Source organism: Mastigoproctus giganteus, chromosome 12 (genome assembly GCF_048544385.1).
Source record: "Mastigoproctus giganteus isolate SK-2022 chromosome 12, ASM4854438v1, whole genome shotgun sequence".
In the NCBI taxonomy this organism is placed as follows: Eukaryota; Metazoa; Arthropoda; class Arachnida; order Uropygi; family Thelyphonidae; genus Mastigoproctus; species Mastigoproctus giganteus.
Window position 1 is genome coordinate 50,331,418 of NC_143586.1, and position 13,588 is coordinate 50,345,005.

General features: G+C 36.3%; 1 protein-coding gene across 1 annotated transcript in view; it reads left to right on the forward strand.

Moving 5' to 3' along the window:
- The window catches only part of alc (5'-AMP-activated protein kinase subunit beta-1), a 101,533-nt gene that overhangs the window by 73,321 nt on the left and 14,624 nt on the right, over nt 1-13,588 (forward strand). The window contains exons 4-6 of the mRNA XM_090386906.1: nt 2,075-2,168; nt 11,147-11,264; nt 11,421-11,554. Coding sequence (XP_090243032.1) covers nt 2,075-2,168; nt 11,147-11,264; nt 11,421-11,554 — 346 coding nt within the window. The remainder of the gene's footprint in view (nt 1-2,074; nt 2,169-11,146; nt 11,265-11,420; nt 11,555-13,588) is intronic.

Consider the following 13,588-nt stretch of genomic DNA (forward strand, 5'->3'; position numbering starts at 1 on the left):
CTAATAGCATAACCCCTCCTCCCTTCCTATCCTGTCTATCCTTCCTGTACACACTGTACTCCCCAAATTACGCCGCCTCCATAGCCAGGTGGGCAGGAGCAGCAGCGCGTAGCACACGCTTCTTGCTTAGACCGGGGTTCAAGCTAGTCATCACCAAATACGGAGGATGTGGAAAGGTCAGGGAATGACCACCGCATATCCCCGGAGCAATATGGCCTTAGTTGCTAATGCTCCTAAAAAAAAAAAAAAACCAAATAACAAATAACCCCAAATTCCAGTTCTGCATTCGTTATATGTGTGACGCCATGTCTCTGTTAACCCAACAATATCATCTGCCTTTGAAGTTTTGACCAACACTGCAAATTCATCAAATTTATTTACCAAATTACTAGCATTGGTATACACGCAAGTATACATGTACCTGTTCCTATTCTTAGCTACCCTAACACAGCCCATGTATTTACTTGTTCCACAGTGACTCCCAGCAGTCTCTGGAATCCCCTGCACCTTGTTTTCCAGGCTGCTGTCCATTTCAGTAGAAGCAGTGCAAGAATCACTTTCACCTCTGCCAGCGGTTACTGTTAATCCTAAAATTAATTTTAGGATTAACAGTATCAACTAAAAACAGTTTTCCGACCCACCTAACCCTGCCTCGATAGCATCAGCAAATATTCTTGCACCCTTTCTATTTAAGTGTATCCCATCCCTGTAGAAGCAGTCTCTCCTGTTAACAAGCACAGACCAGGCTGAGAAAAATTCTACCCCTTGAGTCTTGCACAATCTCTCCATGGCCGAATTGATCAACAAGGCTCTCATCATATACTCCCTCCTATCGTGTCTGGGCAGAATTGCAGACACTTTCAAATTCAACCCTAACTCACGGCTCTTTTTCAACATTGACCTTTACTTGCTAAGTAATTCCGCCAGTCTTCTACTCTTAATATCATTAGTGCAAACTTGTACAACAATATCACCTTTTGTGCCCTTAAAAGATATCTGCTCTACAACATTATAAACCTTTGCCCATGGCAGACATACCATGGTCCTGTTTCAACTATCCTTTTTGCACAATGTGTTCCCCATTTCCCTGACAATAGAGTCACTAACAACAACTAGTTCCTTTGGGACCAGCACATTCTGCCTTGGGGATTGCCGCTGTGTTGTGTGATGTTGAAGTGCAAGCTCTGGCATTGATGTGGGCAGCTGAGAGCTTGATGGGCCCCTCAATTTAAATCCTTTGAGGGCATCCACACTGTCCTTCAAGCTCTCATATAGGTCCATAACAACACTGAGTTGACGCTTGATTTCCTCACACTCCTTACATCGCGCACACACACACACACAAAGACATTCCCCTTGGGGGGAATGTGCTGAGTATTAGGCATTGAACTTAAGTTTTTCAACATTACAACAAACTTCATGTTATGCCTTCTATTTCAAAAAATATTAAATTTTAAAATACCAGATTTTTTTGTTGATGACCTTATATAAAGGATAATTTTGTTTTATGCAGTATGATTAACTTTTTTGGGGAATTTCAATTTAAAGATCTTTTTTGTTGATATTCATCAAATTCTTAGTTCTGGTTTTACTGGTCTGTAAAAATTTCACCATTGGTATTTTGTATCCTTAGTTGGGACGTATAAATGAAATGTTATACTTAGTGAACTGTTATTTAGAAATAACTTTTGCAATATTTATGATATTATTCCAGTTTCTGAATAATTACTTGAATTATGCAGAACCAATAGACATTCTTTGCTATTTATGATTATGTCAAAGGATTATAATATTCATTTTATATGTCACTTGCCTGTAGAATTTGCTAATATAAGTATGAATTCTTTATTAATCTCCTGTGCTCAAGAAAGGTGCCTTAACTAGATTAATAATTAACCTCAGTAATTTTTAAACTTTTTGGTGCCTTTGTACTCACAGTATGATAGCTGAAGGTAAAGTTTGTTATTTAGACAACAAAATCATTTGTTGTATAATATTTGTGAGGATTTTGACTTTGTTAATTGATGGGGTTATTCATTTCCAAAGCATCTAATTTCTCTGTATTTAATTTTAGCCATGGGGACTTTGTTCTTATTTTGGAAATTCCAGAAGGTGAACATGAGTATAAATTTCTTGTTGATGGTGGTTGGAAACATGATCCTAAGGAGGTATGTTAAATTTATACTTATATATGGAAATAAAAATTAATAAATCAACAAATAAAAGCATAATTATGCATAATTCCCAACATGTTAATGGCAGTCATAACCATTTTTTTCTTATCATGTGATACTAAGAAAAGTAAATTTATTTAAAAATATACACTATACACTCTAATTTCATATTAATTTATGATTTAATTACAAGTAATAATATATTATTATTATTATTATTACTTTTTATAATTATATAATTAATTTTGGTACTACTTGGGAGCATCAAGTTTGTAGTGACCCCAACCAACTCACTAGTGATATATAAATCTAGCCCTGGTATGGCTAGCCTAATATACCATAAATACATATAAATATATAACATAGATATATATATATAACTAGCAGGTTGATTGGGTTCACTACAAACCTGATGCTCCCAAGTAGTACCAAAATTAATTATATAATTATAAAAAGTAATAATATTAAATAAGTACATATATAACCCATGCACGTGAAATGTCTAATTGTCACTGTACAATAGCATTAATGTATCACCTAATACCCTCATTTACTCTATTTAAAAATTTAAACCTAATTATCATCAGACATAATTCCAATATATATATAGTGCTTTTTTTGGGATGGTACACAACGGTACGCCATACGGCACCTTTATTAACAGTGACATTTGGATGCAGTCCAATTTGAAATTTGTGATATTCCTTAAATTTTTTTTCACATCTTTACCTACTGTTCAAATCAACTTAAAGTTATTTAACTAAACTTGCATTTTTCACTGTCTATTATTAAGATATTTTCTATATAAAACTTATAATCATTTTGCATTTAAAATAGGTTCCGTTGAGTGTAGAAAATTTTCATATAGTGGACGGATTAGGATAGACTTAACTCAGTATGCATTGTTTGTATTTCTGGCCTTCAGGCAATTAGTGCTGCTGCACGAATTAAGAGAGCTAATGGGATTACCAATTTACAACTTAGTGGTACTCATAAAACTTAACCGACCACCTGCCACCACATATGGAGAAGTTGCACTGGTCAGCACTGAGCAGGTCATGGAGTATTCCTGATGCTGACAATGGGCTGTGGTCAACCTTCTACTGCAGTGGTACAGGGGTCATATTCAAAAAAATTCAAAGTTAGATTTCTTTCACAAGCTGCACTTATTACTGCAGTCTTGTTTAGATGATCCAGCAATGCATCTTTAACCAGTGACTCCATTATTTTCCCCAGAACAGAAGTTAAACTAACTGGTCTGTAATTACTTGTCACTCTTAGATCCCCTTTGTGAAATGGCAATACATTTGCACATCTCCAGTCCATGGGGACTTCCCTTGAATCCAAGGATGCTGTCATAATTATGGCTAAGAGTTTGCTTACTACCTTTGCCTAGGCACATTATAGCCATAGCAGCTTATGTGCCATTAAACCTCCATAATAACAACTACCTTTGCCACCTCCTTTAATATAACTGGATAGATTCCATCCACTTCACATGCCTTTCTTATGTTTAACTTTAACAATTTCTCCTCCTTTTGTTCTCAGTTATTATTAGAAATCATTAAGCACCCTGTTACAGTTTGATAAACTTCTGGCATTCTCCTCTCTTAATTCCTCATGTGTGACTGTAAATGCAAAATACTCATTCAAATTGTCAACTATCTGAGCAGGATCATCAACACTCGAATCATCGATATCGAGTGGACCAATCGGATTCATCTCCTGCCTTCTAGCGTTTATATAACTAAAGAAGTTTTGCTGTTTTTCTTAGCATCTTTTGCCAAAAATATCTCGTAATCTGCCTTTGCTTGCCTAACCTCCTTTTTGCCTTGATTACAGACTAGCTTATATCTACCATAGCCTTCTGTGTTACCTGATAATTTATATGCATACCATGCATTTTTCTTCTCTGCCATGAGTCTCATTAGTTCATCTGCCATCCATTAAGCCTAAACCTTGAACAGTATTTCTTATTAGTATCAAAAGTGTAGTAGTTTCCACGATTACATTCCTTGAATGCTTCCAATTTAGAATTTGCTGTTGGTAACTTCATCAGTTGGTCCCACTGTATAGAATTTAAAAACTAACTGAGACCACTGTAGTCGCCTCTACCAAAGCAAAAATCCTTGAATGATCCAAAAATCCAAAAATGCATGAATAATCACTGCTGATAACCAGATCAAGAGTATTACTCTCTTTGGTTGCCTCTCTAACATGTTGCTGTAGAAATCAATCATCCAATAAATCCACAAAAGTCTTGCTCGTGTGCGAGTGACCAATCCACAAATTCCAATCAGTATCTGGGAAGTTAAAATTCCTCCATTATTAGCCAATCTTATTTACTGGCCCACTCTATTTCTCTGTACAGTTATGTGTTGTACTCATCAGAATCATTAGGTCTATAACACACTCCTACTCTCATTTTTGCTCTCCCAGTGTTTATTAGAAATTCATGGGGTATTAAAAAACAACCAAACATCTTAGATCTGGCGACTTGTTCTTTGAGGTCTCAGATGAGCATCAGTCAGAACAGCTCCAAAAAAATCACATCCTTTGGAAGATTATCCATTATTGTTTCACTTCATTCTACTCTAAATGCCTCAAGGGGCATGATAGCTGAGTGGGATCTCATAAACCTCCCAGAAGAAGAAGAGTTGAGAAAAGAATTACAAGACCAGATAATTGTGCATGTAAAGTGAATATATACTAAACACGTCAATGCTCTAGTTCTGACCCTGGAACATAATCTTAATGTTTGTTATCTCTAAACCTTCAACTTCCATCAAAACAGTATCTCAGCTTTTGAAATAAAACTACATTTCTAACCCAACATGTTTCAACTGCCAAAAATTTGCCGATTCCCAAAATGTCTGCAAAGGTTGAGCCACTTGTGCTGCTTACAGTTCACGTGATCATATTCACATAGACTGTAAAGCAGAGCAGCATAAATGCTCAAATTGCAATGGCCCATACTGCCTACTCCAAAGATTGTCCCCCTCTGGAAAAATATAAAAAATTATTCAACAGGTCAGAGCTAAACGAAACATCACGTACCAAGAAGCCAAAAAAAATTAGTACAGACTCAAAATAGCACCCAACCTACTTTCGTTCAGGTAATTCTCATGGACCAATAACTACTACTGTGCAAGGAACACGACTGGTACCCAAACAGAAGTAACATTTCTCCTAAACAGATTAGTGTCAGATTGGGCTTGGTCACTTTTGGAAAGTGCACCTTTACCTAGTAAAACAATTAAGATAAACAAGGCTGTTAACACACCAACCACTGTTCCACATACTAATACTTATCCAGAAAATTCAGAAAGCACTGCTCCTGATGATACTATACAAATTGACTCAGAAGGCATGGTAATTGATGAAAATGCTCACCAAGAAGATCCTGTTCTTACCTCTTCACATAGGAAGAGATAGACAGAGGAAGATCATACTTTGGGGGGGGGGGGGATCTAATTGCCATCAGCCCCTTGGATACAAATTGAGGGTTATACTAAACCTAAATGATACCCAGTTTCCTCCATTGGGATTGTAAAGGATATTGCAGCAACCTTGATGACATTTGGGATCTTGTCCAGTATAACTCATTTGCCATCAAGAAACCAACTTAATATCTGTTATTACCTCACTTATTACCATCACGATCATCTACAGAAAAGATAGTCTCTCGTATAACCAATTCGGCTCACGGAAGAATTGCAAATGTAATCGGCTCCAATGTTTCTTCCTGAATGTTAATGCTACAAACAAATCTAGAAGCTGTGGTTGCTCAAATATTGTTCCATTTTGCTCTTGCCACTGTCTCCTTATATCTTCCCCCTAGCCAAGACACCTTTTACAGTGACTTGGAAAGTTCTGTATCTTGGCTCTCTCCTCCTTTCTGAATTATGGAAGATTTTAATGCACATCATCCTTATGATTAATAAGCTAAATCTGATACTATTGAATACTAGATTATCCACTTATTTTCACCTGCCATCTGGGTCAAGTTCAGCAATCAACTTCTCCATATGCTCACTGGTTCTTTTTCTGCTGTTTGACTGGTCTGTTCATGATAGTCTTCTGGGTAATGAACACTACTTGATAGTCTGTCATATAGAGGCAAATTTACCACCCTGCCATAAACATATGATCAAATAGAACTTTGCAAAAGCTGATTGGGAAAAATACAGGCAGCTAACAATCCTAGACAAAGCAGTTGTATCAAATGTATCATTTAATGCTTCTGTAACTTATATGTTATTCTGAGTACTACGGGCCACTGAATTAGAACATCAAGAATGCAACCAAGCCAAATGAGAAAGAAAACCTGGAATAACTTTTTCAAGAACTCTACAGCCACAAATCTAGTGCAGTTTAAGAAAGCCAGAGCCAATGCCAGACGTATTCAACAAGCAAGCAAAAGAGAATCATGAAAATAATTTTCTTTTATGATTACAAGGTCCACTAAAACACAAACCATCTGGAACAATGTTGGTAAAATGTATAACAGATATCCTCCTTCATATCTATCGATACTGAATGTGAATGGGAATGATGTTTTGCTACCTCAAGATATAGCCAACACTCGATCTTTTTTGCTCTAACCTCTGCTAAATACTCATACTTGCCAGCCTACCAGAAATTAAAGTCCTGTGCTGAAAAAAAGACCTTAAATTTTGACACTGATCCGCATCAACCATACAACTTTAAAATAATCGATGGCTTGCTCTTATCTGTTCAAGACCTAGTGCCACCGTACCTGATGGAGTTCAATATTCGATGTTAAAGAGCTAAATGAAGAATCACTTCATATCTTACTCCTTCCATATAACTGGAATTTTACAGAAAATGCTTTCTCTGATACCTGGCAAAGACTCAGTAAATCCATGTCACTTTGAGCCTATTGCCCTCACAGCCATATGGTCAAAATAATGGGAAAAAATGGTAAACTCTTGTCTCACCTGGTCACTGATCAAATACAATCTTATCAGTTCACAATATGGATTTCATACTGGTAGATAAACTTTATACAGGAACCCAGATTTGTAATGCATTCATAAGAAAGGAACATTTAACTACAGTTTATTTAGACATCGGGAAAGCTTTTGACACAGTTTGGCATTATGGAATTCTGCACAATCTGCACAAATTTATACAGAACTTTCTGAAATAGCAGTCTTTCCAGGTAAGCATTCATTCCATCCTTTCTTGTAACTTCATTCAATAAGAGGTACCACAGTGCTCAGTTTTATGTGCAGCCCTCTTCATTAAAGAAATCAACTCAGTAATTAAGACTGTTCCAACTACTGTTTTTACTACTTTATATATATTGTCTCTCTAAAAACATGAGAATGACTGAGAGATGACTTCAAGTTACTCAACAGAATTACAGCTTGGGCTACAGATAACGGTTTTCGCATATCACCTTTAAAAAAAATTCACTTCATTTCTGTAGAAGGTGTAACTGAAGTAACTAGAGCTGAATCAGAATCTCCATTCTGATTCATTCTAAAGCTGGGTGCCTACTGTCTGATTTCTGGGATTAACCTTTCTTGACAGTATAAAATAGCTTAGAACCACCTCTTTCGAGAAATTAAACATCTTAAGAGTAATTTTGGCTACATCTTGGGGTGCTGACTGTCATACTGTAGTAAGATCATGGTTAGATTATGGATCTCCAGTTTACAACTCTGTTAAACACATCACCTTGAGATGGTTAGATCCTATTCACCACATTGGCTTATGCATTTGCTCTTGGAGTCCACCGTACATCTCCTGTCCAAAGTCTTTGTGCAGAAGCTTACAACCCTCTCCTCTCCTCTCCTCTCTCTCTCTCTACAATAACAAATTTTACTACTAAGTTATGCTATCAAAATCAAAAGTCAACCCATGCATCTAGCTGGGAGGTATCTGTTAGGTGTGGCAATAAAGCTCCCAGACTGGTGCTGTTGCAGTCTTGTTCGATGAGTTTGAAAGTTAACAAAAGTGGTGTGTTGCAGTTCAAACTTCTTCCAACAGATAATGGTGGAGATTATCCTGTAGGCTGACAGGTTGAGTAACAACCAATTTCCTTAGTATTAACATTCAGTGTTGCAATTTTACGATGTAGCAACGAATGAATATCAAATTTTGCTTTAACCTGGGAAGATCTGCGACAGAAATGTATGAAATGTTTAAAACCGTTTATTGTGCCAAAAATGTTGTCATACAGTGTGTATGAATGATATAAGCAGTTCAAAGATGGACATAAGGATGTTCACAATGACCTAAGAAATTGAGTGTCTTTCGAGTTCTCGAAATGAGGACAATTTCAAAAGTTCATGAAATTGTGGCAAGAGATTGTCGTTTGACCCTTAGAATGATGGCTGATGAGTTGGATATGAATAAGGAGATGATTCATCAAATCCTGCATGAAGATTTAGGGTAAAGGACAGTCTGTGCAAAAGTTGTGCTGCACCACCTCATGGATGAGCAGAAACAATGAAGAGTGTTATGTGACTTCATCCAAAGTAGTCAAGACAATCCTAATTTCCTCACAACTGTATTGTTACTGGAGATGACTGCCAGGTGTTTCAGTAAGGTCCAGATACAGTGTCAGGGCACCTCTTAGCCAGGTGGGCAGGAGCAGCAGTGCGTAGTACATGCTTCTTGATTAGACTGGGGTTCGAGCCCATGACCACCAAATACAGAGGGTGCGGAAAGGTCAGGGAATCACCGTCGCATATCCCCGGAGCAATGTGGCCTTCGTTGCTAATGCTTCTAAAAACTAAATAACAACATAACATAACAAGCAAAGTGTCAGAGCATGTCAGAGCATCATCAAGGCCCCAGAATGGTTCATTTACATAAGTCCAGGATCAAGAGATGCTAAACATGTTTTTTGACAAACAGAGTATGATTCAAAAGAAGTTGTACCTGAAGGGAGAGGGTCAATGTTGCATTCTACAAACAGGTGCTTCAAAGGCTGTTGAGGTGAGGGTGCAATTTCAAGAGAGAGGCAGCTGTTTCTTGCACAACAATGTTCTCACCCATTGCATACTTTTTGTGAAGACATTTTTGATGAAACATCACATTGTACTGATCAACCATCCACTGTGCCCACAAAGGAAAGAGATTTCAGGATGTTGAGGACATATATTTTTTAAAAAAATGTAACCACTAAAGTCAACTCTTTGGATGCCTTTGCTGACTCTTTTCAGATACCTTTAGAATAGTGTAATAAGGTGGTTTTGTTCAATCAGGTGGTGAGTACTTTGAATAAAAATAAACCATTTTTGAGCACCTTCACTTTGTGTTCTTTTTGTTACGCTAATCCGGGAACTTTATTTCCATACCTTGTATTTACTCCAGATTGGGAGAACTTGTATGCTGTTTATCCATTAATCAATCAGCTGGCTGGCATATGTTTTCGCTCATTACATGATAATTGGCAGCTAGATCTTTCTAAAATAGATATTACTAGTTCCACCACTCCTCCATGAACTTCCTGTGCCCCAGCATGTCATCTGTTCCTTCAAGAATTGAGAAAAACTACTCTTTCTCAACAGCCTATAAAACAGCTTCATAAATCACTGGCGCCTCCGTAGCCAGGTGGGAAGGAGCAGCAGTGCATAGCACACACACACTTCTTGATTAGACTGGGGTTCGAGCCCATCACCACCAAATACGAAGGATGCGGAAAGGTCAGGGAATGACCACTGCATTTCCCAGAGCAATATGGCCTTAGTTGCTAATGCTCCAAAAAACAAACAAAACAAACAAACATAAATCACTAATTACAAAATATGAACCTTATACTCAGATGTACACAGATGGATCCAAAATTGTTCATCTTGTCAGTGCTGCTGTTGTTCTATCTTCCATAATCTCCAGTTGGTTACCTTTAGATTGTAGCATCTCTGAACTGCATGCAGTACAAAAGGCTTTGGAATCCATAAAATTTCACCAGCTTAATAATAGTGTCATATTCACTGACTCTCTCAGTGCCATTCTCACTTTATAATAACCAAGGAAACATCACAACTACCTATTTTATCATATTCAAAACTTGCTGGCTGATCTAGCTAAAGAGATGAAAGTAGTAAAATTTTGTTGGTCCATAGCCATGTTGGCATACCTGGCAGTAAGAGTGCTAACCATGCAGCCAAATTCACTGTGGAACCAAGTGATGCCACTTTTAAAATTCCATTTCTGACTACAAAAGTCTTGTAATAAGTTGAAGTATAATTCACTGGCAAAATCAAGAAGTCAACAAACTCCTTTAGATTAAACTGAATCTCCAGTCTTGGTCGTCCAGCTTCCACTGAAATCGAAAAGTAGTCACACTTACAAGAACTAAGAATAAGTCATACCTTAATCACTTTTATCCTTTTTCTGCTTCAGATTCACCATTCTATCCAAACTGTTATACTTGGCTCATAATCCAACATATCATAGTTGACTGTCCTCTCTATAAAAGAGTACAGCAAAACATGTTCTTAATGGGCATGCAGCCCAAATTAATCCCACGTTTCTATAAATTTTAAATGACAGATCTGATATCACTGCAGTTTTCACTTTCCTAAAAAAAGATACAATGTTATGACGGAATTTTATGCCAAATCCTACATAATGCATGCATCTGACTTTTAATGGCACCTGTTATTTTCCACCATTGTTTGGTGCATAATGGCCTTTAGCTGCCATTGCACCGTAAAACCACCTATGACAACAGCCTGATGTTTCTAGTCAAGTAGTGTTTGATTTAGCAAATTAAAAATGAATATCTAATTCATCCAAAGGATGGATGGATGGATGAAGATTCTCTTAGATGAGGCATTATATGATGTTTTGTTTAAAAGGTTTTTGCATAGTCTTATCTAGTGAAATGTAGTTGAAAGCAATTAAAATAGCCCTGTTATATTATGACCAAGATGTACTGTATAAAATAACTTTAATAGACACAATTCAACTGATATACATGTCTTTTTCAGCCCATAATTGACAATGAAATGGGAACCAAAAATAATTTTGTAACAGTAAGAAAATCTGATTTTGAAGTATTTGAAGCACTTGCTATGGACAGTATTAGTTCAAGTAGTGGTTCCCAAAGTAAGTAGTTTCCATATTTCTTCAATTAAGCAATTGCTACTGTTTCTCAACATTTAATTGGCAGTTAACGATAAGGAGTTTAAAGTATATACATATATATTTTCATTTAGGTTTGCTGTTAGTTTTTTAACCATGTTTGATTCTCTTTGTTTTCAGGTTTGTCTGGCTCGCCTCCAGGAGAGTACTCACAAGAAATTCCCCATCATAGACCATATGAGAAAACAGCAGGCCCTCCAATCTTACCTCCGCATTTACTGCAAGTCATCCTAAATAAGGATGTACCACTATCTGTAAGTGCTCAATCACAGTATACAATTATTGTAGAGTTAGGCAATAGTCTTAGTTTGTATGTAGTCATGAGCAAAGTGAATTTGCTCTGAAATGCATCACTCATATTGAGTTGTTTCAGTATTACACTGGATTGTTAAATAAAAGGCACTGCTCCTAAAGAGAGAAATGCATTGCTGTTTATTTGAAATGTGTGCCATTGCCCATGTAGCTAATTTGGCACCAGATCCATGGATAAATAGGTGAAAGACCTGGTTGCCAATAATGATATATATCCACAATATGTGACATTCTTGATGATATAGAAGGTTTAAAACTTAAGTAAGTTTAGAGCAATAATCTCATTGAGTGGTGGCCTGACATGGTATTAGCTAGGTGGTCATAATTCAATGATAATTGAGTGTATATTAGTATGTTTTAGGAGGAATAGATAAAACAAGTTATATAGGTTATTTGACCTGCTGTTTTAATGTTATGACTACACATCAGATTATTGTATTTGCATGTGTAAATGCATATTTGGGGTATTTTAATCATTAGTGCATATAAATACATATAAAATGAATATTACTAGAAACACTGCATATTTTGACATTAAATTGAGACTTTAAACTCTGAAACGTGACTTTTTAGTCATTAAAATCATCACATTATTATAATAAATTATCATGAGAAAACATGTCAGTCAGTCACACATGTCACTGTCTTTTTTACACACACACATATTGAATGAGAGTATATTCATTAAATTTGTAACAGCAGTTCAGTTTTGCCATAAAAAAATTTACTAAACAAGCAGTAGGAGCTTTCATTCGAAATTTCAGAAATCAAATCTGTTACTAGACTCGTGGAATTGTGGAATGGATCACCAGTTGTGTAAAAGATTTGATTGTACGTGGCAGTATTGTCTTTTATGTTATTTGTGAAAAGAATATACCATGCAGAAAAATTCCAGGTTGACGAACACGTAAAAGCAGAAAAAAAAAAAAAAATGGAAAAAGCAAGAAAAAATTGCCAGATCACTTTTAACCAAACCATATACTGAGAGGGAGAGAGGGGGTGGAGTTTCCAAAGAACCTGTCTGTTCCTTGGTCCCTTTCAATAAGTTAAGCATTCCATTTTTCAAATGATTTTTTTTTTTTTTTTTAAATTTAACACTATAAATCAAAACTTTCCAGGTGAATCTATTTTAAGGAAGAATTGTGTTAATGCTATGATGGTATTATTTGCAAACATTGTCAAGATATTGGAGAAGGGTGCTTCTGGATGTGTGCTGATGGAACAGCAGGCCTTGCAGTTTCTCCAAATTTTCTCACACATGTGAGAAATTGGAAAGAGAACCTGTCTACAGTTCTGTACCCATTTACATTTTGCTTGCAAGATTTAAGAATGATTCTTTGCAGTTTTTATTGCCAGACTGAAAAATCAATGCTCAGCAAGAAAGCTGCATTTTTGTTAGTAATGCTAATCCATATATGATAAAAGCATTTTATGCATCACAGGTTTTCTTCCAAACATTAATTGCTTAGCCCTTGGCTTGTATAGGCTTGCAGAAACAATTTGGGAGAATTTTGGCAAGGTGACTAAGTTTTTTCCCTTGCATAAAAAAAAAAGTTGTTGTAAAAGCCCCCATCTGTATGGCTATTTACAGAAATGCAACATGGCCTCCCTCTTTGCCGGAGCCTATTCTAACAAGGTGGTGAATGTGGTTACATGCGGCATTATTTTGTGCTTAAAATTTTGATTCTCTATATATATAAAAAGAAAAATTGGGAGAGTGTGAAATGACTGTTAATGGAACAGTAATGACCAGGAACTTCCATTTCAAGTGGAAGCTTTGAAGGCTTACTTTTTTTAATTTAAACCAATCAGTTCCATCAGTGTAGAAAGATCATTCTCTGCTTTTAAAATGATTCTGGCTGGTAAACACCACAGATTTACAGTGGAGCACATTGAAAACTATATATTGCTGTTTGCTGTAACAAAAGTTATTCCATAATTGAGTTGTAAAGTGATCCTTATTCTAAAAAATTTTA